The 23,425-nt window shown below is 40.3% G+C and overlaps 2 protein-coding genes and 1 pseudogene across 2 annotated transcripts; 2 read left to right on the top strand and 1 right to left on the bottom strand.

Annotated features, from left to right (window-relative positions):
* Positions 1 to 2,373: 2,373 nt before the first annotated feature.
* Positions 2,374 to 3,863, top strand: LOC111661391 (uncharacterized). The gene is made up of 2 exons (XM_023414939.2): positions 2,374 to 2,532; positions 2,722 to 3,863. The coding sequence occupies exon 2, from the start codon at positions 2,724 to 2,726 to the stop codon at positions 3,720 to 3,722; it is 999 nt and encodes a 332-aa protein (XP_023270707.1). The 5' UTR covers positions 2,374 to 2,532; positions 2,722 to 2,723; the 3' UTR covers positions 3,723 to 3,863.
* A 153-nt stretch (positions 3,864 to 4,016) lies between these two features.
* On the top strand, positions 4,017 to 5,819 carry LOC111661390 (uncharacterized). The gene is made up of 2 exons (XM_023414938.2): positions 4,017 to 4,587; positions 4,694 to 5,819. The coding sequence occupies exon 2, from the start codon at positions 4,703 to 4,705 to the stop codon at positions 5,717 to 5,719; it is 1,017 nt and encodes a 338-aa protein (XP_023270706.1). The 5' UTR covers positions 4,017 to 4,587; positions 4,694 to 4,702; the 3' UTR covers positions 5,720 to 5,819.
* Positions 5,820 to 17,849: 12,030 nt separating this feature from the next.
* Positions 17,850 to 21,214, bottom strand: LOC111661433 (voltage-gated potassium channel regulatory subunit KCNF1-like; annotated as a pseudogene).
* Positions 21,215 to 23,425: the final 2,211 nt, after the last annotated feature.

The following is a 23,425-nucleotide window of genomic DNA, read 5'->3' as shown; positions in this document are numbered from 1 at the left end:
ATAATATTAATCAAAAGCAGTGATTGCTATAGTTGCTTTTTTTCCATCGGTTCATCATTTAATTAAAGTTGGCCAACCAATTTTTAAAGTTTTCTACCCCTGAAAAAAAGTACCAAGTCCATTTTGCCATAACATAATATGAATGAAAACATAATATCAAACCATCCAAGAAACAAATAAGAATATACAAAAAATAAATAATCCAAAAATGTTGTATATAATTTAGAAATAATAATAAATAAAAATGAACCTGCAATGGGACATTATGCGTTATGCAAAGAAGAATGTGGCACAGTAATTGTTTTATCTCAACTGTCTTGTTTTCATCATTGTTCGAAGCACTTATGTCAGAAATGTGTCCAAACCTCCACTCTATGGTTTAAGATAGAATGACTTTGAATAATCACACTTTAATTCAGAACACTGCCATTCACGATGGTCTGGTCCACTGCAATCATGAAGTGTCCGGAAGTGTCAGAGGAGAACTCCCTGCGGCGGTCACATGGGCAATTATGCAATCAGTGAATGGTGAAACACTTGCGTGTACCACCCTGATGAAGGCAAAAAAAAAAAAAGCTTGGTTTAACCCCAGAAAGCCCCTGATGTGATACACCAGTATCAACCTGAAGTGACAGTTGTTTTCCACTGGAGATTGTCTATGAGGAGCTGGAGGTGCACTTGAGCTTGAGGTTGAACAGCAGAGAGTCAGAATTGTTTTCGTAGTATTCACCTGAGGAGGGCATTCAAGAGCATACCAGTAGTACATCAACACATGTTTTTGCACTCACTACTGGCCTTAAAAACATGATATTTCTACAGCACACACAACATTGTTGAGATTGGCTCGGTTATTACGCTGTTTAAGCATCAGCTATACCAGATGGAGCTGTTATCATGCAACTTATAAACCTCTATTGTTTTTAAAAGCCTTATGAAACCTGGTCACAGAGCTTAATTAATGTCTTTATCATGTGACTGGTTTGATGCATACATCAGGTTCATGGGTAGATGGAACTCCTGAAATATTTTTAAAGTAAAACAAGGATCTACCAGCTACTAAGATAGGTTTTCAGTAGGTTGGGAAGCAGTCTACTTTCTTAGTGACGTGGGTTAGTACAGGTCATCTGACCATGAGACATTAACAAAACTGGCTCCCTGTCTTTGCTACCTTTAGGAAATTAGAAACCTCACAGGTGTACTACTTAAACTAACAGCACTACATCCCTGTCTGTAATGGAGTATTTCTATATTGCCGTATTGTTTCTTTTACTTAAGTAAAGGATCTGAATACTTTCTCATCCTGTTTCATTTACCTCTACCTATCAGTACACTGTGTTCTTTCAAGAACACAGTGTACTGATGATTGTTGTTGTTTAAACTTTGTCCTGAATTTGTTGTTTAACTACTTGTGCTCCTCTGTGTATCCTTAATGAGACTGGATTTTCTTTCTCTTTCTAGTTTAGTTATGTTTAAAAAATAAAACACAAAAAGTCACAGCAGCCTAATAACATGAGCAGACTGTCAAAGATCTTAACTTGTCTTAATGAGGCTGTGATTGAACCATTATTGATAAAATCATCTTGACATTTTGACTTGAGTTGTTTCCATTGGTTGAATGTAATTAAGTACATTTACTTAAATAACTACATGTCAGAGGGAAGTATTGCAACTGTGGTTTGCTAATTAAGATTTTATTAAACATGTTTTATAAAATCAGCCTCAACAATACAGTAATACCATAATAATATAATTCATAAATTATAATTGATAGATTTTATATATAATGATTAGTTTTACTTGTAACACGTAAAATTTTTGAATGCAGGACTTGTAATGGAATATTTTAACATTTACATAAGTAGAGGATCTGAATACTTCTCCTATCACTGCTTGTGGAATCAATACATTTCTACTTCGGTACAATCCATACTATGGAAATGCAGAGGGCTTACTGCTATATTCACTGAGCCATGCAACTCTACTGTACATCTCATGCACAGTGAATAATTTCTTTCTGCTGAGCAAACATTTTGTGTCTTGAAAGTAGTTGGCTTTTCTGATGATGAATCTAATTTCCAGCAAAATAAATCAAATTCACCTAATTTTAAACTGATGATCATGCATTTCTGCTCTCACAAGCTCTCTCCCTCGCTTTCACCCCACCTTTCATATAGTAGGAAAATTCAAAGTACAAAATAATGTCAATAACATCTCAGTGGCAAGCCAGCAGACCACTGTTCTTATATGCTCAGATTAAAACAAAGCTTTCAAGTTTAGATATTTTATTCAAAGCACCAAAAAAAGCACTTTTCCAGGTCTTGTACTTTCCCTGCAGGTTAGAGTCACTCAGTCTGTTGCAACTGCCTGTCCTTGACAAATGACTGCATAGTGACCAGTCCTTGTTTACTCAATAAGTAATGATTAGATTGAGGGATTCGGCGCCCCAAATGACTCAGTAATTTGCAAGTGAGCACTACTGAACCTGATGTAAGAAGCAATCTGGCTGAAACTCATTCAACCTGAGAACAAAAAGTAAGTTCTGTTTTGTTACTCATGTTATTGAACACTATGTGCATGACCTGGAAATGATGTCACTTGTACTCGTTTTTTTTGTGGTTAGATGTGTTGCAGTGGCGCAATACCTCTGTGAGATATATAGTTTTCTGAGGTCTCATCCACCTCATACTTAATTCTCTGTGTCCTAACTTTCTTGTGTCCTAGCAATGAATGCCTGGTGTGCCCTTGGTTTCCTCTGGTTGGCTTTTTTCTGCCATGGTGCTCTGTCTTGCCCGGCTCTTTGCAAATGCTACTCCAGAAGAGCTGAGGTGGTCTGTAACGAGGTTCCCCTGACAGAGTACCCCTCCGAGGGTCTCCCGAAGAACACCACCATGCTGACAATCCAGTTCACAAACATCACCTCCATCACTGAGGAGCATCTGAAGGCCACACCCCTACTACAAGGGCTCCACCTGTACAGCAACCACCTGCAGCACCTTTCCTCCAATCTTCTCAGAGGCGTTCAACATCTCGACACTTTGGATCTCACAGGAAACAAACTGACTGAGCTGCCTGCAGATGTCTTCAGCCACGCCCTGCTCCGCAGCTTGGTGCTGAAGAATAATCTGATTGAGAAAACAGATGCAGATTGGCTTCTTGATAACAGCAGCCTCACCTGGTTGGACTTATCTGGAAATCATCTAAGAAAGTTCCCAACTGCTTTGCTCCAGAAGATGCCGCACCTCGAGAACCTTGACCTCTCCAACAACCGTCTGGAGACGATATCTGCAAATTCTCTACAACCGCTGGCCAAGCTTGAGAGGCTAAACCTGCAGGACAACAAGCTAGACAGCCTGGATGCATCTATGCTTCAGAGCACCCGCAATCTCACCCATCTGTTCTTATCTCGGAACAAGCTCAGCAAAATCCCCCAAAACCTGTTCCAGGAGCTCAGTCAGGTCAGGATCCTGAGCCTGGACGACAACCAGCTGAGCCACATCCCTCCAGGTTCGCTGGACCAGCTGAGCTCCCTGGACGAGGAGGGTCTGGACCTGTCTGCCAACCCCTGGCTGTGTGATGGGAAGGTGGAGTACCTCTGGAGGTGGATTCAGAAGAACAAGAAGAAGATTTTCCTGCCAGAGACCATCATATGTGCGAGTCCTGAGTCTCTATCAAGTCGCTCAGTAATGTCACTGACTGGCAGTGAACTAAACCTTCAGTCTTAACATTTTTTATCTTCACATTGGTTATTATCTGATATGGTAATTTACCCAATTCAGCCTGTCACAGCTTTCTAACATTTCAATCAATGAAATATTTTATTAGTGTAACATGAGTGTATAATTAAATATGATGTGAGTTAAGCATTTAAGAGTTTGTCTTTCCTTGCACTTTAATTGCAGACAAAATGTGTTGTGAAAGGAATAGTTTGACAATGTGGGAAATATACTTTGTCACTTTATTGCCAAGAGTTGATGAGAAGATTGACACCACTCTGTGCACTGAATGTGAAGCCAGGAGGACGAGGAAGGAGGAAACAATTAGCTTATCTTAGATTGAATAAAGACTGGAAGCAGGGGGTAGCAGTCAGCCTGGTTCTACCTAGCAGCCCCTCTCAAGCTTCTAAAGTACAACTTTCCATTTTTAGTTTTCAGTTTTAATACAAATAAAATAAATAAGATGTACCGTGTTAGCATGAGCTTTAGAAGTGCTGATCCATGGATTTTTGGAGAGAGATGTTGAACAGACTGTGTGCTCTTAAAAAAAAAAAAAAAGAAATCCAAAAAAAAGACTGTGATTATGAAAGTGAACTAATTTAATTAGTTGCATATTGCACTTAAAACTGTTGCGTGGAATATTCTTTTGGGAATGAAAAAAAAAAAATATTGATTTATGTGTGGTAACATCTTTACTTTTAGATACAGGGGGATAAAAGTCAACACTCAACAGCTGATGATTTGCTTTGTATGCTTGGTTTTATTTACCTCTTGCAACATTTTGTCCTGACTCATTGCTGGGAACAAATCTACTTGACGCTGCATAAAACCAAGTCCAGGAGCAAAAGAGAGGGAGTTCTACTTTGCCCTTCAGGTAGGATTATGCATTTATGATCATGACTTTCAAAATCCGATAGGTTTACCTGTAAATACTTGATCATTTGTACTTATATATGTATGTATATATTGTCTCTCTGCAGTGTTTAAAGATGAACTTGTGGCTGTTCCTGGCGTTCACTGCACTGGCTGAATGCCGTTACCAAAAAAGAGGTGCCCTCTCCTGCCCGGATCTGTGCTCCTGCTTTTCGGGTGCAGAGGTGGTGTGCAGCCAAAGCTCCCTTAAACATTTCCCCATAGATGGTTTATCTCCCAATACCAGTCGACTCTCCATCCAATCCACCCGTCTCAGCAATGTTACAGCCAGTCATTTGAGCGTTGTGCCCCTTTTGAACAGCCTCCAGCTGTATCACAACAACCTGACAAGCCTACCTTCAGATCTACTGAAGGGTGTTCCTCACTTAAACATATTGGATCTCACGGGCAATCAGCTTGTTCTTCTGCCTCCCAACGTCTTCAGCCATGCCTCCCTCCATAGTCTGGTGCTGAAGAAAAATCGGATTGAAAAAGTGGATGCTGAGTGGTTTTCTGTCAACAGCAGCCTGACCTGGCTGGACTTGTCTGGGAACCGTTTAACTGGCATCCCATCTGCTCTGCTTCAGAAGCTGCCCCATCTCGAGAACCTAGACTTGAGTCATAACAATCTGCAAGAGCTACAACCTGATGCCCTGGAGACCCTGCACCGCCTGGAGACGCTGAACCTCGCTGGGAACAAATTAATCTCCCTGAAACCTACAACTTTCACCCACAACCTGAAACTGTCCCAGCTGTTTCTACAGGAGAATCAGCTCCGAGACCTGCCAGCAACCCTCCTCCAGGGTCTCCAACACCTTGAACTTCTGCTGCTGAATCAGAATCAGCTGCAGTATCTCCCCTCAGGCTTTTTGGAGGAGAGGGAGTCTTCTTTACGGATGATCTTAACAGGAAACCCCTGGGTGTGTGATGAGAGGATGGAGTTTCTAAAGAAGTGGCTCGCTGTCCATCGTGAAAATGTCATCTTTCTGGAGGAAGTGACTTGTGCAGGGCCTGAAGCTCTCAAACAACGTCAAGTGGTCTCTTTAACTGACAGCGAGCTCGGTCTTGTAAAATCAGACAAGATTAGAAATTAGTAAAAACAAAATGGATTTTGTTCCATATCATTCATCATTTTAAATTTCATAAAGTTACCATTGTATCATATCCTGAAATAAAACTTCTTTATGATCTCTCCTTGATCTGTCATTGTTTGGATATTGTCCAGCCCACTGGGTGGCGTAAGATACTCAATAGATTTTCAAAACGCAAACAAATCCCAGCCAAAATGTGTTAAAGCAAATGTGAATAATGGTGTATTATGATTATATAGATCTGAAAGGTAAAAGAATAGAATTCAAAGTATTGACAAACTAGATTTGAATCCTCTTTGAAATATAATCCAAGCATTTTAGACTATGAAAATAAAAGGTGGTTGCAATTAACTGCAAGAAATGAAAGCACTCTTCCCTCCTTTCTTGGTGTGTTTTGAGATTCTTACGGTGAATCCTTACTCCAACAGATCTGCCTCACTTGTTGTTTGTTGCATCACAGACTGCAGCATTGTTTCAGTCATGCCCTTTTGTTTTTAATGATGTTGAGCATGTGGGAGTGTGGGGCAGTGCAATGCAAGAGTCTTCCAGCTGACCTCTTCTGAATGTGTTTAAACAACACTCTCTCTCTCGCTTTCTCTCTCTCTCTTTCTTTAGGTGTCTCTTTCTCTCTCTCTCATACAGTTAGTGTATATATCTTCTATAGGCCCACACACTCTTGTCATCGAGCCTTGATCACAGTTCGTGCACGGGACTGTAATTTATTACCCTTATAAAATATGAAACATTGCCTCCTCTAGAGGCTGTTACTTATGAAAATTAAATCTTGTTCCTAAATGTTCCCCAAAGAGTGGAAGGAAAACCTCAGAGGTTTGATGTATGTCTTTCATTCTACCTCTTTGAATTGTATCCTGGAGGTTTAAGGTCGAGGAGGTAGGGATTGTGAACAGATTGCTGGTCCGAATCCTTATTCCGTCTTATAAGAATCCCCTCTGGATGGAAACATCTGTTTTGGGGGAAGTGAACAAGCCCACTCTCCTCTACCTTAACTACTATTGCTGCTCTTTGGCCGAGACATTTAATCTCCATCTGCTCCTGCGCCCTCCAGCACTGATGTTTGTGCGATAGTGGGTGCGCCGCTCCTTGAATACATGAGGGTGAAGCTACCTCCCCTGATCAGTATGGAGGAATGGGGCTTGCTCTCTGGCATGCCGCCATAGTGTCGGCTAATGATAGCTGACTGACACTGAAATCTAAAAAGGTCACAGACAAGGTTTTCACGCACTTGAAAATTAATGTGGCCTTTCTGACTTGGTGTTGTAATAATGGAGATATTGCCATCTTTGATAGCTGCTCATTAGCAGCAATTGCGGAGTAATTATTTGACATTTTTGTCATAATCCACTTACATAGAATGCCTCCGAATTCATATTTTCATAAACTCAATTCAGTGTTTGCTTCTTTCTAACTTTAGCTCTGCACCAATAAGAGTTTTGAAAATATTTTCTTTTCAGCTCATCAATAAACTTTGAAACTGCTTGATTGTAGTTCACAGTTCAATCCAAAATGAGCAGTTGGCGGAAAGCTACAAAGTACATATTCTATTTTAAGGTATTTATACTTTTATGCCACAAAACTTTTAAGGGAAATATTTTACTTTTTAATACACTACATTTATTGGAAACATTAGTTACTTTTTAGACAAGGATTTCACATATAAAACATCAGACAGGCCTATATAAAATATGATTCATTGTTATAGAATAAGTTTTGCATCAGTGATGAGAATCCTTCAGTATAATATATGCATAATAAGAACCTGAAAGGAGTCGTTCTGCATAATGAGTACTTTTAAAGTACTGTCACTTAAAAGCTTTGTGTGGAAAAAAAAACTTAAAGATTTGGCTGGTTTGAGGCTCCAAAGATCGTCCGTGCAAGCAGGTTATTACGACCCACAGTCATGTTTTATTGTTAAGCGACCTCTAACATCCAGAGAAATTATGACGGGAGCAAAGGAGGAGGATGTCAGGTGATGTAGTGTTTAGAGGGACGCAGCTTTCACACAGGAGACAGCTGATCATTTCCCATGTGAAACCAATAGTCAGTCTTCTTTCTTTTATCCATGACCGTTCCACAACCTTAACAGCAATTTTTATGATTATTGCCATGACGATGAAGGTATACGCTCCTACGGGTCGTATCCAAAGGTAGGGACAAAAATACATATATGGTCGTTTTGGATGGAGGATTTATTGGTGTAGGCACAAACAGACTTAGAGAAAAATGCTTTGAGTTAAAATAGGTACTTTGTTCTCGGCTATTATTTTGTAACAGTCTTAGACCTGGATACTTCTTCCACCACTGAAAATTAGGTTTTACTCAACAGTCTTGTCATGTTTCACAATAGTGTCTTTATCAGCCATTCCTCTAAAACTGCCCCAAGTGTCACTCTTGTGGACTGAGGTGTAATTAATCAGAAAAAAAAAAGAAAATCCCAAGACGAGGTTTCCCCTCTAAACAAAATACACATCCATCAATAGACACATCTGTTCTTTATCTGCACTGCAGTGGTGCACCTTTGTTCTTCAACCTTGATATTTCACAGGTCACACTCACCTTCTCCCATTATGTGTGCATTTGAGCTCAGGCAGAAATAAGAAAAGAGGTTGTTAGACTCATTAAAAGCTTACCCGAAGGTGGGTGAGAGGAGTCACACTGTGGCTGCATTCACAAGCTTGAGGCCATTACCATGCGAGCACTTAACAACAGTAAAACACTTCCACTGAGCCCTTTGTCAACCTTCCCACGCGTTTTTACTGGCAATTGACAGTATTTTGTTTATGCCCTCAAACCTGTGCGTGTTCAGGACCAGCATGCATTGCAGCTCACAGCACTCATCTAGCATGTTTAATCAGTTTTACTATATGCAGCTGAAGGTGGTGAGTGTGGAAAAATAGCATGATCCCATGCATTAACCTGCATCTTCATTTATCATAATCCTTTGTGCGTTTTATTCATCTCATTCTCCAGCTCATAAATCATCGCTCTACTTGACAACATAAACATGGTGAAAGGAATGTGCTGTTGCCTTTGTGCATTATCTCATTATTGGCAAAGAGGAGTGAGGCTGCTTCCCTACTGTATGATTGGTTGTTGTAAATGGCCTCCCGTGCTCTCCAGGGAAATAGGCTATTAGGGGGCTCTTCCGAGATGGACGCTGCGTTTAACACTGCCACAAAGCTAGGCTGTTTTTTATTGCAGGAATAAGGGTTTGGATGGAGGCTCCCTCCATATCCAAAGACATACAGAGAAAGGCAGGAACCACATGTAAAACACATTAACCTTCAAAGAAATATAAAAGCTATTTATCCATCAAAATCTCTTTGTTCACAGATGAAAATGCCGACAGGAGTAGAAGTAATTACAGAGGTGCAATTGAAAAACAAGACAAAAAAGTTTCTTCGCTTTTGGAAGAAGCAAAAATTAAAAATGGAAACATATCAAGATGACAACAACTTAATGGTGACAAAATAATGGAGGACATAAAGCAGCAGTGACAGCAGCCTGATAAGACAGACTGGACATTCAACATATGTAAGCACCAGCAAAGAGACAAGTTTCAAGTTTCACCCAAATTACATAAAGACATTTTCTCTCTTACCTCCAGTGGCAGGCTATAATTGACGTAAATGGTTAGATATTTTTGGATTTCTTTGTCCAGGTTTTGAAATATGAGTCACTGAAGTATCTGTCTACAAACCAACACAATGGAGCTGAATAGACCTTCTTTTTCGGTGCTCACAGCACTGACAAATTACATTCAAATAATTCATCAGTATCTCAATCCGTAATCAGTGTCGTTGTTACTCTACTCCAGCTAATCCACAGACCCAGTTCTAGTCAGTTTTTATTGGAACTACTTTCTGCAGAAATTGTGATGATGAAAGCTTTTGGCAGTTCATTTTTTTTACTGTAATTATTTTTAAATGCTGTGAGCATTACAAAACAATTTTTATTCATCTTCATTGTACTTTTTTTTGTTTGTTTTTTTGCAGTTTGAATGAACTGGCTGTTTATGATAATAAGGATTTTAGTGTAACACTAAGCTATTGGTCATACAGGACAAATAAAGCTGTAGCATCAGTATATATTGACTGAATAGCATTTTCTTGCTTATGAACTGAAGAGGAAGACTTTTATTTCGTCTTTCAAAAGTCACACACGTATACGGGATCCACATCTGTGTTTCTTCATTAGCCCACCCCCAGGAAACACAGCAGCCCTAATCTCCCATTGACATGCACATTGCCTTCTTAAAAACATCTTCTGCTCCTCCCCCCAACTTCTGCTACCCCCCCCCCAAGACTATACATCCACTCTGTAATAACTATGTAAATATTCCACTGCAGCGATAGACTGCGCACAATCCCCGCAGCTTTGATCTGAGGCCGCTGTGAGAGGAAAAATCTTTCTTGTAAATACTCGTGTACCACTGTTCCTTTTCTGTCTTACTCTGTAATTTTTCTTTCCACGGATGGCAGATTGATCTGCACGTTACCATCCATCTGTATTCGCCCACATTGACCCACGCAGGGGACAAAAGCACAAAGGACAAGGACATGGCATTTCATCACAGCTTGACGTCTAAATCTCCTCGGTGACTCCTCACATCCACTGCCATAAGTTTTTATGTCGGCTCACTGACATCCTTTCACACTGAGCGCATATGGATTATCATCTAGCTCCATCTGTCCTGAGGGGCTTTATGCAGTGCCTATAACAGACCTTTCACCTGTTGTTGGGGTGGTCAGCGTGGAGCCGTGCAGAGGTGCCTTGCAGCCAGCGAAACTTGTTCACAGCATGTAGAAACAAGGCAGAGGCCACTCATGAAGGTCATGTGTCACAGATGAGTGAAGAGAGGGGATCAGGGCAACTGTTTCCATGGGTGGGCTGAAATGAAGTAGCTAAGAAAAACAATAGTTACAGGCTGAGGCATTCATTTAACAACCTACTGACAAGCTGCTGCAAAGAGCTGTTTTAGGAACCAGTTATTTTAGAAATGTGTGTAGTTGGATCCACAAATCAATGGGCTTAGCTTTGTGTAAAGAAGCAGGAGGAAACAGCTGCCAGCCTGACCCTGTCCAAAGTACCAGCACCTCTAATGGTCATGAATAAACATAAGCTGTATCTCATTTTGTTTAATGTGCGCACAAACAGAAATGTAAAAATTACAATTTGTGGATTTAAGGTGTCAGAACTATTTCCTGACAAGCTCTGTAAGCTGAGCAAAGCTGACTGCCTCCTGGCTCTATCTTCATTCTTATAATAATAGTTTGACATTTTGGGAAATTAAATTTCTGGCAGAGAGTTAGATGAGAAGATTGATACTACTCCCATGCGTGTCCATTAAATTCAAAGCTACAGCCAGCAGCCATTTGGCTTATCTTGGCTTAGCACAACGACTGGAAGCAGACCCAGTGGCAAAATCTATACCAGCACCTCGTAAGATCACAAGTTAACATGTTATATCTCATTTATGTAATCCATAAAAAAAAAACTCAGGTACATAACAACAATTAGCTGCTTTAAAGTTTCTCTAAATATCTGTTTTAGTAAATAATTATACAGAAAATAATAATTTTCAGTATTTAATTGGTATTTCTGCAGCATTTCCAAATTTATAGCTTCATTTCAAGATGCTATGTGATGTGTTTTTTTTGTTGTTGGTTTTTTTTTTTATCACTTTTGCTTCTGCTATTTCCAGCACACATCATTACACTTCTTACATGTTGCTGTTTTGAGAGCGAAACCCTCGATATAGAGCTCATGGCTCAAAAGTGAGTTTTACTTTCATGGCAGAAGTCAATTTTCTGGATGTGCTTGTTACATTTTTCATAAGACATATATATATCGCATTTATTAATGAAACTTCACTTGGATTGGACAAGCCTGCACATTACTATAATGGAAAGCTGTCAGACTTTGACATATGGAAAATGCATGTTTGAGTTATTCTGTGACAGAGATAAATCTTGCATCGTAGAGGAGCTATAGGTCTGATAACACCCTCACTAAATATTGTTTTTATGACCTGCCATCCTGAATTAATTGTTATCATTGTAGCAAGCCACAGCGGGACAAGGATGTTCCACTCCATAAAACATCATTGTCTCTGGATGAGATAATCAGCAGTGGCAAGTGCATCAGCCAGCAGGTCAGATCTATTGACATGGCTTTGGTCTCTCAAGGCCAATTTCCTTAATTAGATGCCCATACATTTATCAGCAGAGGTGACACAGGGCCAACTAGAACATGGCTGATGCAGTGTGATGCGCCATTTGTAAGCCACTTTTGCAGTGGGCACCGTCAGTGAAGGACATGAACTAAGTGACTGAGGGGAAAGAAAGAACAACTTGTGCCAGAGAGCACAAGCAGAGGCAGTCCTAGCTCCTTATCATGCAGGCAGTGGTGCTCAGGAGAGCTGTTTCTTTCTTTTGTTGCTGTTTATAACCTTCTAATTAAATTCTTTTGCGGAAAAACCCCCACGTAACGGATGGATTGATTTTTAAATATACTGAAGCTGCTTCAATGAGCTTTTGCTTTGAACAAGTTATTTGAAGCCATCAGTGGACTAAGCTTTCAGTGCCCAAGTTCATCTGTGAGAATGTGCTTGGTAGAAATGTGAAGCATTGTTATTTCAGACTGCTGAGGCCTGATCAAAGCAGTCAGCACAACAGTAATGTGTAAAGTACTAACACAAAACACAGTCCGCCAACACTAAATGACAATTCAAACAACACAATACAATAGACCTTCACTAATGGGTAACAACACAAATAGGATTCTGACTTTTAATTTGCATATTCGTATATATGTTGAATGAGTGTTAACTTTACACTCACCAGATTCAGCCTGAAAGACTAACAGTGCGATGTACAGAAGGGACTCCACATTATTTTCCTGCCCTCAGTGAATTCGGTTCAACCGAAGCCTGAGGGAAATCACGCCGCCTCACACTTGTGACCTTCACCACAAGCTGAGTCTGTAGGTTTTTCTTATTCAGATTTTAGAATTTCGCTTTAACTTAATGTGGCTTTCATTTCTTTTTCTTTTTTAACACTTGTCAACAGAAAAAGACCATTTTAACTGATCTCCACAGTATTCGCCTCATTTAATAAGTCACCTAAATCATTACTGTTGCAGACATTATTTTTATTATGTTCTAGTGTATGTGGACCTTTTGGTCAGCATTATGGCTTTACTACAAAGGAAGACTTACAGACACTTTGATATTAAAGGGTCTTTTTCTGTGATCAGTGTAAAAAGAAAAAGTCATCAAATCCCCCATGATTCAATGAGACAATAAAACATGATAATGTCGGGGGCCAATCAATAACAGATGCATCGATATCAGGCGCCTGAAAAACAATAATTATCAAATTCAATCTAGTATAATGAGAGTCTATAATAGATTAAATGAATATAATGGGTTCATAGTTTGTCACTCCCCTTGGTTTAACATATACAGTATCACAGATGAATCTGATCAGACAGGTATTTTCTAGAAGAGGTCTGATGTAACGCTCTCCCATGAGCCTTTATTCACAGATACTTGGCTTGTTCTTAGAGCAGCGGAGGACCGGTGGAGGGCAGGTATGTCACTAAACGTATTGAGTAGGAGCCTCCGCAGATGTTTTCACTGAGTTGAGGCCACATCACCTCCTTGAGGCTCAGCATTAAACTGCGGTGGCCCAGAACCACCGGGTCTCTTCTTTCACATAAAAGGCACTGTAACATCCTCTCAGCTAAGAACCTAAGAAAAAGAATGAGGCCATAACTTCTCTGCCAAAGACACAGATCTTACACTGGGACTAAAGGCAGCGCTGAACTCCAGAACACACACTTTCTATTTTCCTCTTTTCTATTTCTTTTCAGCTAAATGGGTTTTGGAAAGAGAAAGACTCACAGGTTTATTACGTCCATGGAGGCCATATTTTGGAGAAAATCTATCACAGTTTAATTTTTCACTTGGGATTCTCTGAACATTAATCCTTATTTTCATTAAAAGAAAAAATAAACGGTAATAAACTGCTGCAGTAGTCCATTAAGATACTCATAACTGATTTATGTTAAATGGTGAGCTCACTATGTGCACACACACCTCAGTATCACTGCACCAATTACCATCATTGAGTATTCTCTTGTATCTCTCTTCAAGCTCTAAAATATCTTTGCATCCGAACACATTTCTCTATTAGTCCCTCAGATGAAAAAGGAACTGTCTCACCAGTGAGAACTCTTTTAAAGGCAAAACACTTTTCTCATATTGCCCTGGCATTTATATTTCCCCTTCCTTTTTTATGATTCCAGGGGTAATGTGCCGGTAAACTGCAGAAAGCTGCACTTCATCTTCATTGGTCTGTGTTTAGTTTGCAGAGGCGCATATTGATTTTATTGTTTAACACTTTACATTCTCATTGTAAAAGGCTCTGGCATAGTCAGCTGCAGGGCCATTTGGTAATGCATTGAAAACAATACATTGACTTGGACACAGGTTATCTGATTATCCAAATGCAAGTGTATTATATTGTGCAGGTTCTATAAATTCTCCCATCTACGTCTGGTCCGCATTGTTAAAGACCCACAAAGGCAGACGTGATGATTTTGCAGGAGAACATTTTGCAAGATAAAAGATGTGGATGAAGTGATAAGGTTAAGGGAAAAAGAAAGATATATACCTGTATCCGGGTTGAGTGGGCCCAGTGCATCGTACTATTCTGTTATTTTGTAGAAGGTCATATTTAATCTATGTAATTATTGTCATGCAGTTTTATGCAGCTCTCCGCCTGAATCAAAGTGCTCCAGGGTGCACCTACGCAGTGTTTTAAACATTTTTGCTGAAAAAAAATAAAACTCATTCTGCACAAAAAAAGCTCCTGCAACATGTTTTTCTTCTTCTTCTGAATCTGACATGAGGGAGATTACCTTTTCCCTCCCCTGCAGCTGAAAATATCTCTCAAACAGAGATAGTGCTCCAAGGGGTGGGCTGCCATATGCATACACATTCGTATTCAAATGAATGTGTTTGACCATTTTCTCCAGGATATGAATCCATTAAAATATCCCATTTGTACCCTTTGAGGGTAGATCTGCTTTTACTGTGGTCTTGAGAGCAATATTTATCCATTATGTATTTTGAATGGCTCATGTTTTTTTTGTTTTGTTCCTTCATTAGGATTTCTTCTCTCTCTCTCTCTCTCTCTCTCTCTCTCTCTCTCTCTCTTTCTTTTCTCTTATCTGTAACTTAATGTTTGAGCCTTTGGACTTTCCACCATATCTGATATGCCAGTCTACAACTTGTTTGCCAACTAGTAATACCAAATTCTGAAACAGTAGAAAGTTAAGTGGACAACTTTTTTTTATTTTTATTTTTTAATTTTTGTTAACAGCTGTGCATACAAAATACATGTACTTCAAAATAAGCTTTTGTTTGTCTTGAACTTCTTATTTGTCTCTGTCATTTGTATACAGGATACCCACAGGGATTCCCCTATTTTTAGACAGGAGACGTGAGTAAAAGAAGATCCCTGTCCTAAAGGTCGAGGGAGCCAGGAAATGGGAGAAGCGAGTCTCTGTGTGTCCGTGCTGTCCACGAAATGGTTGGATGTAACTCAATACCAATGTGCCAGTACGTCACCAGAAAAAAATCATAGCTGAGAGTCAGCTGGATGGGATACATGAGTTTCAGGAATTGCTTTGATTATTTGAAACACACGCAAACTCTACTTGCGACACTCATCTCTCTAAGTATCTAGCTATATATCTATATATCTATATCTCTAGCATGATTCTCGATTCAACACCAGATTTAATTAAATATTGAAGTGGTCACACAGCAGTATGATACTGAAACAAACATGGCGTGCTGCAGACTTTTTATGGTTTATTATTCTTCTCCACCCTCGCTGCGCCTTAACTGTGGAATGAAATGTCAGTGAAACAATGTAAACACCAGTGAGAGTAAAACATAAAAGTAATTTAATGGTCAGCTGTGCGTTTTAAAGAACTTCCCATGAGCATACAGCTACAACATTTGTAATCCTTATAGTCTGTTTAGAGGATTTAGAGGAACAAAAGAATCAATTTGCCACATGCACGAGCATCAGACGACTTTTTATCCAAAGTCGTTACTGTGTGAGTCAAGTAAAGCAGGCTTGCCCACCTATGTATTGAGTGAGTAGCAACAACCATTAGCTAGTTGGAAATTCTCACAATAATTGTGACCGTTTTGGTGGAGGGATAATGACGAGCACAATATTGTGTAAATGCTCAGGAATACCTCTTATCTTGAACACCCACTGAATGCCACAGATGACCAACATGTGGGTGAAAAAATTGGTGATTAGCCAGCAGATCACAGCGGGTCACTGCATGTGTGTGTGTGTGCGTGCGTGCGTGCAATTATTTGTGTGCACTTCTAGGTAGGCGTTGGCGGAGGGGGGGGGGTGTTTGTATATGCCAATGTGTGTGTATGCTTGTAAATCTAAATTTGAACATGAATGTGTATTTGCATGTGCGTCTGCTGGAGGAACATTGTTCTGTTACACAATGCATGCCTTTGACATTCCAGCTCCACCTGTCAGTGTGTACAAAGGCCTTTCTCCCAGGCTTTGACATGTTTGAATCTGCTGCTGGCCAGGAGAGATAGCAGAGTCCTGTATAGGACGTGTGTGGGTGGACAGCCTGCAGAGTCCTGCCTGACCTCCTTCATGATCTTTCTTTCAGGCAGCATAACTTCCACCGGAGCTCAGAGGAAAACATTTCTGAGGAGGTATAGCTAATACTGATTCAGTGCCCTCTTGCTCAAAACAAACTGACATCTTGTCGCAGTGATTGATGCAGATACTCGGCAGTAAGATGTATCACCCCTCTTCATTCCATCTAAAGGTGACAGATGATATAGTAACTACAATAGTTCAAATTTTACATTTTTGACTTTAACTTTTAGCTCCCTCATCAGGCCAAACACATTTTTGCTATCCCATAACCAACAAAACATCTGTGTTTTCAAATTCAGTATAAAACAATTAAATGTGAAGATGACATTCCTTTGTTGTAATTGTATTTTGACAAAACATACCATTTCAACCTCTTCAGTAACTGAAAACTTATTTTTCATAGGTTGAAGTGAAGGTAACAGTGAAGTTTAGGCAGCTTTTACTGTACACCATACCCAACTAGGCAAACTTGTACCTCAGCGGCTATGTAGCAGTTTGCTAGGGGGTATGAAAAGATTGTGGAGTTGCTAAACTAATTTGAAAAAAAAATGTAAAAATTACAATTTGATTTAGACCTGTTGCAAGTGAGAGTGCATGAAAACAAGGCTAAGATTTCTTGCTCGAAGTATTACTTTTGAATATTCCAGCCATTTATCCATTAATACTCATACAGCTTAACATGTTACTTTACTATTTCAGTCATTTATTGATTGTTGCTTTTGGCAAATGTCTAGCCAACTGCTTCAGAGATTAACTATTCAACTATTAATCCGTAAACAGATTACATTGTTGGTTAAAGCTAATAGATAAACTGTTTAAAGTGTTTGAAAATAATATAAATAGATAAAATAGTTTGCTAAAAGTAATTGACAAACAGTTAGCTAAATGTAGATGGTCAGCTGCTAATGGATAGCAGTGGAAATTTGCTGAGTAATGAATTCCCTGGTTGAGATGTCCAGCTTCTGGTATTAGGCTACAAAAACCAACTTCAACACTGATTGTCTGCTCGATAAAAAAAAACCAAAAAAAAAACGCTGTAACAATATTCACTTTTATATAATTGATAGTGTAAAATAAAAACTAGTTTAAAATCAGTTCAAATCTGGAACATGACAAGTTGAGTTCATTTTTGCTGTGCAGGAATATGAGTCGAAAACTGCTGTCCAGTTTGGCTAAAGCGAGGGAAAGGATTCAATCTTTGGGAGGATTTTGATTAAATATGAAAATGTTACACATAGTTGAGTGAGAAATTTAACCCATGAGTTGAGAGCATATATATCCACCCATCAGCCACTGAAACCCTCTTCCATGGCTTCATTTCACTGTAAGGCTCTGACGCTACGAACGCCCACCCCGTCCTCTTCGTGTATACCTCATTTACAGAGGGAAACATCACATTTTTTGTGCACAAGGCATGTATTTACTTCCAAGACATTACGCTCATTTCAGAACTTTTCACAAAATAACACTTGGCACAGAAACACAGTCTTGACATAGATCGTCCCTCCAGGTTACAGTCAAATCAAACCATTGACATCTTAGGCAGGAAATTTGAATTAAAACATGTCAAATATTAATTATAGCTCCTGTAGTGTGCCAACTGATGTAGTTTCTAAGGATTTTTCAGTGTGTGCAGCAACTTTCGTGTCACTCAGACTGATGGTGTTGGAGTTGAGAGCTTTCAAATTGTGAAAATTTAACCTTTAAATGTAGCACCCATTAGGCCAATTTAGTTCAGTTTTAAATCATGGGCGTGAAACAGTGTGAAAAACATCTTCCTTTTAAGTTCCATCAAAATAAAAGTAGTAATGCATTAAGACAAATGTTTGACAGGCAGATACAGCCCTCTTAATATTCTTACATTTTCGGTGTTATGTTGATAACCTGCTGCCTTGACACGCTGCCCTTTTGATGACTCAATGATATATTCTTTAATATTTTTATTTATATTTTGATCAGGGTTCCTTGTCTGGTACTTTCCAGATTGTCAGGTTAACTAGCCTGTCCTCTGAAAACCTCATTTTGAAGTTTGATAACACAACTGTTAGGATTATTTGTCTTTAATCTCCAGCCTGTTGCTCAGTCACCTCACCCGTTGGTGGTCAAGTTTATTCCACTGAACCTCCGGGGAGGAGCAGAGCGGTTGCTGCTGCAAAATTTAAAACTGTTATAGGAACATGTCCTGCAGCCAACGAAGCTTCTGAGCTCCCAGAGCTGGCAATATGATCCTAAGTAGAATTGCAGGACACTGACACAATCACTGCTTATAACAATCCTGCGCAGAGCGGTTTCATATCTGATATATTACATCACAATCATAATGTGTCAGTTACAAAAAATACACTGATACCAAGAAGATCACAAGCAGAAACAGAAACAGTCCTGATGATATGTTGCTTAATATTTCCTTTCCACCACCTTAGTGTATCTTTAAAGTATTTGTAGTGTTCACTAGAGACTTTGGTGAAATTTATAGCATTATAATTCTCTATCACTTTAAAACACCTTCAGTTTTTCTTTCAGTTTTGTTGTGATCCCTCATGAACCTATCATGGGATATCTACATTTCTGCTGCATATCTTTATCATCTAAAAAAAATTGTGATATATTCATTGTGATATATATATATATATATATATATATATATCTGTACACAGAAATAAGCTACAATGCAGTCTACAGTATGAGTGTGAGGGTTGGGGATGGGGGTTGTTATATAAGAAGTCTACATGGGGGAATCGGTGTACTGACTGTTCAAACAGTACCCCTCAGCCTACAGGGACTCACTGCGCCAAGGCACAGCTCATCAAGTCAATATCTCACACATATGTGGCTTTAACAGGAACAATATCTTCTTTGAGGCCATAGGCTATTTACAGTGTCAAGTCATCATGTATCATTAACCCATAGTTGGCGGATTGAGTTTAAATAAGTTAAAAATGAATAATTAATTTGATGTTTTGTTGTTGTGTATCTGTTGCAGAGTCTTCTCAAATTTTGCAGGGTCATTAGTGTTCATGAGACAAAATAATCGGTGGCCTCGGCTGTGCTTTCAAAGCTCGTGTCCTTGCTGGGGGTCGGCATGCCCGCCCCTCCCCTGGGATCCTTCAGTAAGGGGATGTATGTGTCACTGTGACAGGAGCGCATGGCGTTTTCCCAGACCCCTGCACCACAAACATGTTTATGGGCGCCGGGTGCAGCCTTCAGCTCGTCGGCGCCGGACGCAGCGCCATCAGTTCAATCTCGTGCTTGGCCGCAGTCTCTAGCACCTGTTGCTTGTTGTAGAACAGGACAAAATTGTTGATGATGGGGTGTATGGGCAGCGCTATGGCGATCACCCCGCACAAGAAGCTAATGGCCGCGTTACACCGGCCTAAAGTGGTCTTGGGGTAGACGTCTCCATACCCCACAGTGGTCATGGTGATCACAGCCCACCAGAATGACTGTGGGATGCTGGTGAACAAGGTGTCCGGGTGGTTCTGCTCCATAGTGTAGCCCAGTGCGGAGAAAAGGAAGACTCCCACGCCCATATACATGAGGAGCAGCCCGAGCTCTTTGAAGCTGCTCTTCAGGGCAGATGTGAGGGTCTGGAGTCCAGAGGAATGGCGTGCCAGCTTGAAAATGCGCGCGATGCGCATTATGCGTAAAGCCTGCACCGCCTGCTGCACATTAGCCAGTTCCAACACTCCAGCACCGAAGGAGGTCAGAATCAGCACCACGAAGAAAGGCATGATCGCCATGAAGTCGATGATGTTCATGAAAGCCATGACGAATTTCATCTTGTTAGGCGAGGAGATCAGACGTAGCAGGTATTCGATGGTGAACCAGCCGATGCACACCGTCTCGATGACCTCCAGAGTCGGGTGTTCCGCGAGGTTACCCTCCGAGTCCTCCACCTGTAGGTCGGGGATGGTCCCGACGCACATAACCACGGAGGAGATGAGGATGAAGATGAAAGAAACTATAGCGATTATGTGCGCAGGAAGCGAGGAGTCCGGTTTCTCCATCAGCCTCCAGAGGCACATCTGGAAGCGCTGCCAGCCCCCTGCAGACGGATCTCCCTCTCGGTCCACCAGGATAGTTCTCACTTTCTCTGCAATCTCTGCAAGTTCATCTTCCACCTCCTTCAGGTGGCTTTTACAACATTCATCCAGGAAATCAGAGCCAATTTTCCAGAACTCCATCTCCTTCATAAAACAAATTGGACAGATGCCTCTTTTCACGTGAATCTCCCCATAATAATACAGCTCAATTATGCATTTAAATGCTTCAGGGTCTCTGTCGAAATAAAATTCTCCACTGTCAGGCTCGTAGTCGTCACATAGTAAAGATATTTCTTCTGAAGACTTAAGTGAACAGTCCACCAGTTCTGCCAGCCGGCTGTCCGGGAAGCGATTCAACACGTCCCCATACAGTACCTGTTTCACCCCGCCGATGTTAACAACAATCTCCGTCTCTTCACTGGCTTCAGAGCCGTTGCAGTCCGCATACCGCGTCCTCTGGATCCCCCACATTATGGTGACAACAAGTCCGCTATTAAAAAGCCCAACTGATGGAGATTTTCGCACAACTGTTTGCTGATAAAGTCAACACAAGTCACCAGACGCACTGGCGCTGTGCGTAAAACCTGATCAATCTTGTGATCTCTCTGTGTTTTGGTGGTGAAAAAAATGACTGTGTTTGCTCAGCGGTGACTGCAGCGTGAAGTCTCGTCAGTTCACTACAACCGTGTTTGGCAGTGAACAATGCGCCTGTGCGCTTCGGAGAAAGTTGGCATTGAAGTGCGCGCAATATCAAGCGAGTCACAAAAAAGCCGCGGGACTTCCGGCGATAACTTTCAAAACAAAACCACTGCTGGGCAGCGATGTAGAAATGAAAATCCCTCCCTAAATGCAACTCACTGCTGATTTGAGCCTTAACTACATTGAGTTATTGGAGTTAAAATGTTTTCAAGGGGCCTTTATTGCCATTGTCAGCTCCTGTGGTGAACTCCTAAGTGGATAATGGTATGGGATGGGATGGTTTATAATTATTGTATTAAGTCTATTGCTACTGATTAACTTAATATTTAGTCTCTCAAACAATGACCTCAAGTGGCAATATAACCTCCAGACTATGCTTTTACTTTTAGGGCGATCTCCGTGTCTTCCGGTTGTGCTGTGTGTGTCTGCAGTTGAATTGGTGCAGCGCAGTGCAGCCAGGCACAGCACATCCGAAATATCAGCGGTATGTAATGAATTGTGAAGTAGCAAACGGGGAAATCAGGGACACGCGCTCCGCAGGGGTTTGGAGGCAGCTCCAAGAGCAACAATTGGTTAAAGGTAATCGATTAACAGGCAGCACTGCACAAGTAACCAAACAATAGTCTCTAAAATCTTTTTATAGCCCAGACTTAGGAGCATTACCCATCATCCATTTTGAATGTATTAATGGCTGCTATCAAATAACTCGGACGAAGTAGATTCATGCTGGGTAATGATCTCTTTGTCCGAGAAAGAATTATAATCCCATTGTAACCTACAACCCTAACCCACTATCTAAGTGATGGTCTATCAGGCTAAAAAAAAATCATCATCAATCTACTCTCAATACCCCATAATGACAAAGTGAAAATGGAATTTAAAAGTTTTTTTGTAAATTTATTAAAAAGGAAAAAGTGAAGTGTCACAAGTGTTCAAACCTTTCACTATGACACTTGGAATTTAGCTCAGGTGCCTCCCATTTCTCTGGATCATCTTTGAGATGTTTCTACACTTGATCGGACCACACCTGTGGTCAACTCAGTGGATTGGACATGATTTGGAAAGGAACACACCTGTTAATATAAGGTCTCGCAGCTGAAAATGCATATCAGAGCAAAAGCCAAGCCATGGGGTGGAAGGAACTGGCTGCAGAGCTCAGAGACAGGATTGAGGCACAGGTCTGGGGAAGGCTACAAACAATTACTGCTGCATTGAAGGTTCCCAAGAGCACAGTGGCTTCCGTAATTCTTAAATGGAAGAACTGGAAACCAGGACTCTTCCTAGAGCTGGTTTCCCAGCAAAACTGAGTAATCAGGGAGAAGGGTCTTGGCAAGAGAGGTGACCAAGAACCTGATGGTCACGCTGGCTGAGCTTCAGAGAACCTGTGTACAACGGAACAATTCTGCAGTAAACTACACAGAATTATTGATCGGCAGCCTAGCCTTGTTGTTTGTCTCCACCTAGTGACAACGCCTCCACAATACAGTAGCCCAAAGGCTTTTATTTTCTGCTCGTAAACAATGGTACAAACCACTGAGGATAGGTGTCTATTGATAAGTGATTTAAAAGCAGTGTAGGTTTACAGTAGAGTAAAGTCCAGTGTTTGTGTTATAGACTGTTGTCAATTCCTAAGGCTAAAAGAATGTAAAATCTGCAGTGGAGTTAAGTCAAACTTTGGTTTCCTACAAGATTGTAGTGGGAAACCATCTAGTTTAGTTGGACTAGCATTGGTGCATTTAAATAAATACATAAATAATTTATAGGATTAATAATAATAATACAATAAAGAAATGACATGCACCAAGTGCTTCAAATGAAAAGAAAATACATAAAATGAACATAAAACATTGTTAAATGCATTGATCTATAATGAAAAAAATTAAAAACATTAATGTAAAATGAGATAAAATAAGGAATAAAAATTATAAATCATTAAATAGGCAGACATTTAAAAGAAGTGCTGAGCAGTGCATAAATGTAGCGCAAAGTGCAAATGTCAGAGCTAGTTAAAGACTAAAGTGAAGAAATAAGTTTTGAGTCTTCTTTTAGAAATACTTAGTGAGCTGGCCTCCCTGATATCTATAGGTAGTGTGTTCCATAGCTTTGGACTGTAATTTTTCTGTGGCTGTTGTTGGGATCCTTCAATAAAACGGCAGTAGATGACCCCAGTGTTCTCCGAGGTACATCGTTAATCAGGGAGTTAGAAATGTAGCTTGGTCCTTGCCCCATTA

This window comes from Seriola lalandi, unplaced genomic scaffold (assembly GCF_002814215.2).
Source record: "Seriola lalandi dorsalis isolate HSWRI2012SDOR001 ecotype SW California unplaced genomic scaffold, Sedor1 jcf7180002054544, whole genome shotgun sequence".
Classification (NCBI taxonomy): Eukaryota; Metazoa; Chordata; class Actinopteri; order Carangiformes; family Carangidae; genus Seriola; species Seriola lalandi.
Note: the sequence above shows the minus strand (reverse complement) of the source record. Positions and strands in the feature narration are given on the sequence as shown.

Bases quoted from the DNA above. Each gene is read 5' to 3' on its own strand.
- LOC111661391 (XM_023414939.2), top strand. From the start codon at position 2,724: ATGAATGCCTGGTGTGCCCTTGGTTTCCTCTGGTTGGCTTTTTTCTGC.
- LOC111661390 (XM_023414938.2), top strand. From the start codon at position 4,703: ATGAACTTGTGGCTGTTCCTGGCGTTCACTGCACTGGCTGAATGCCGT.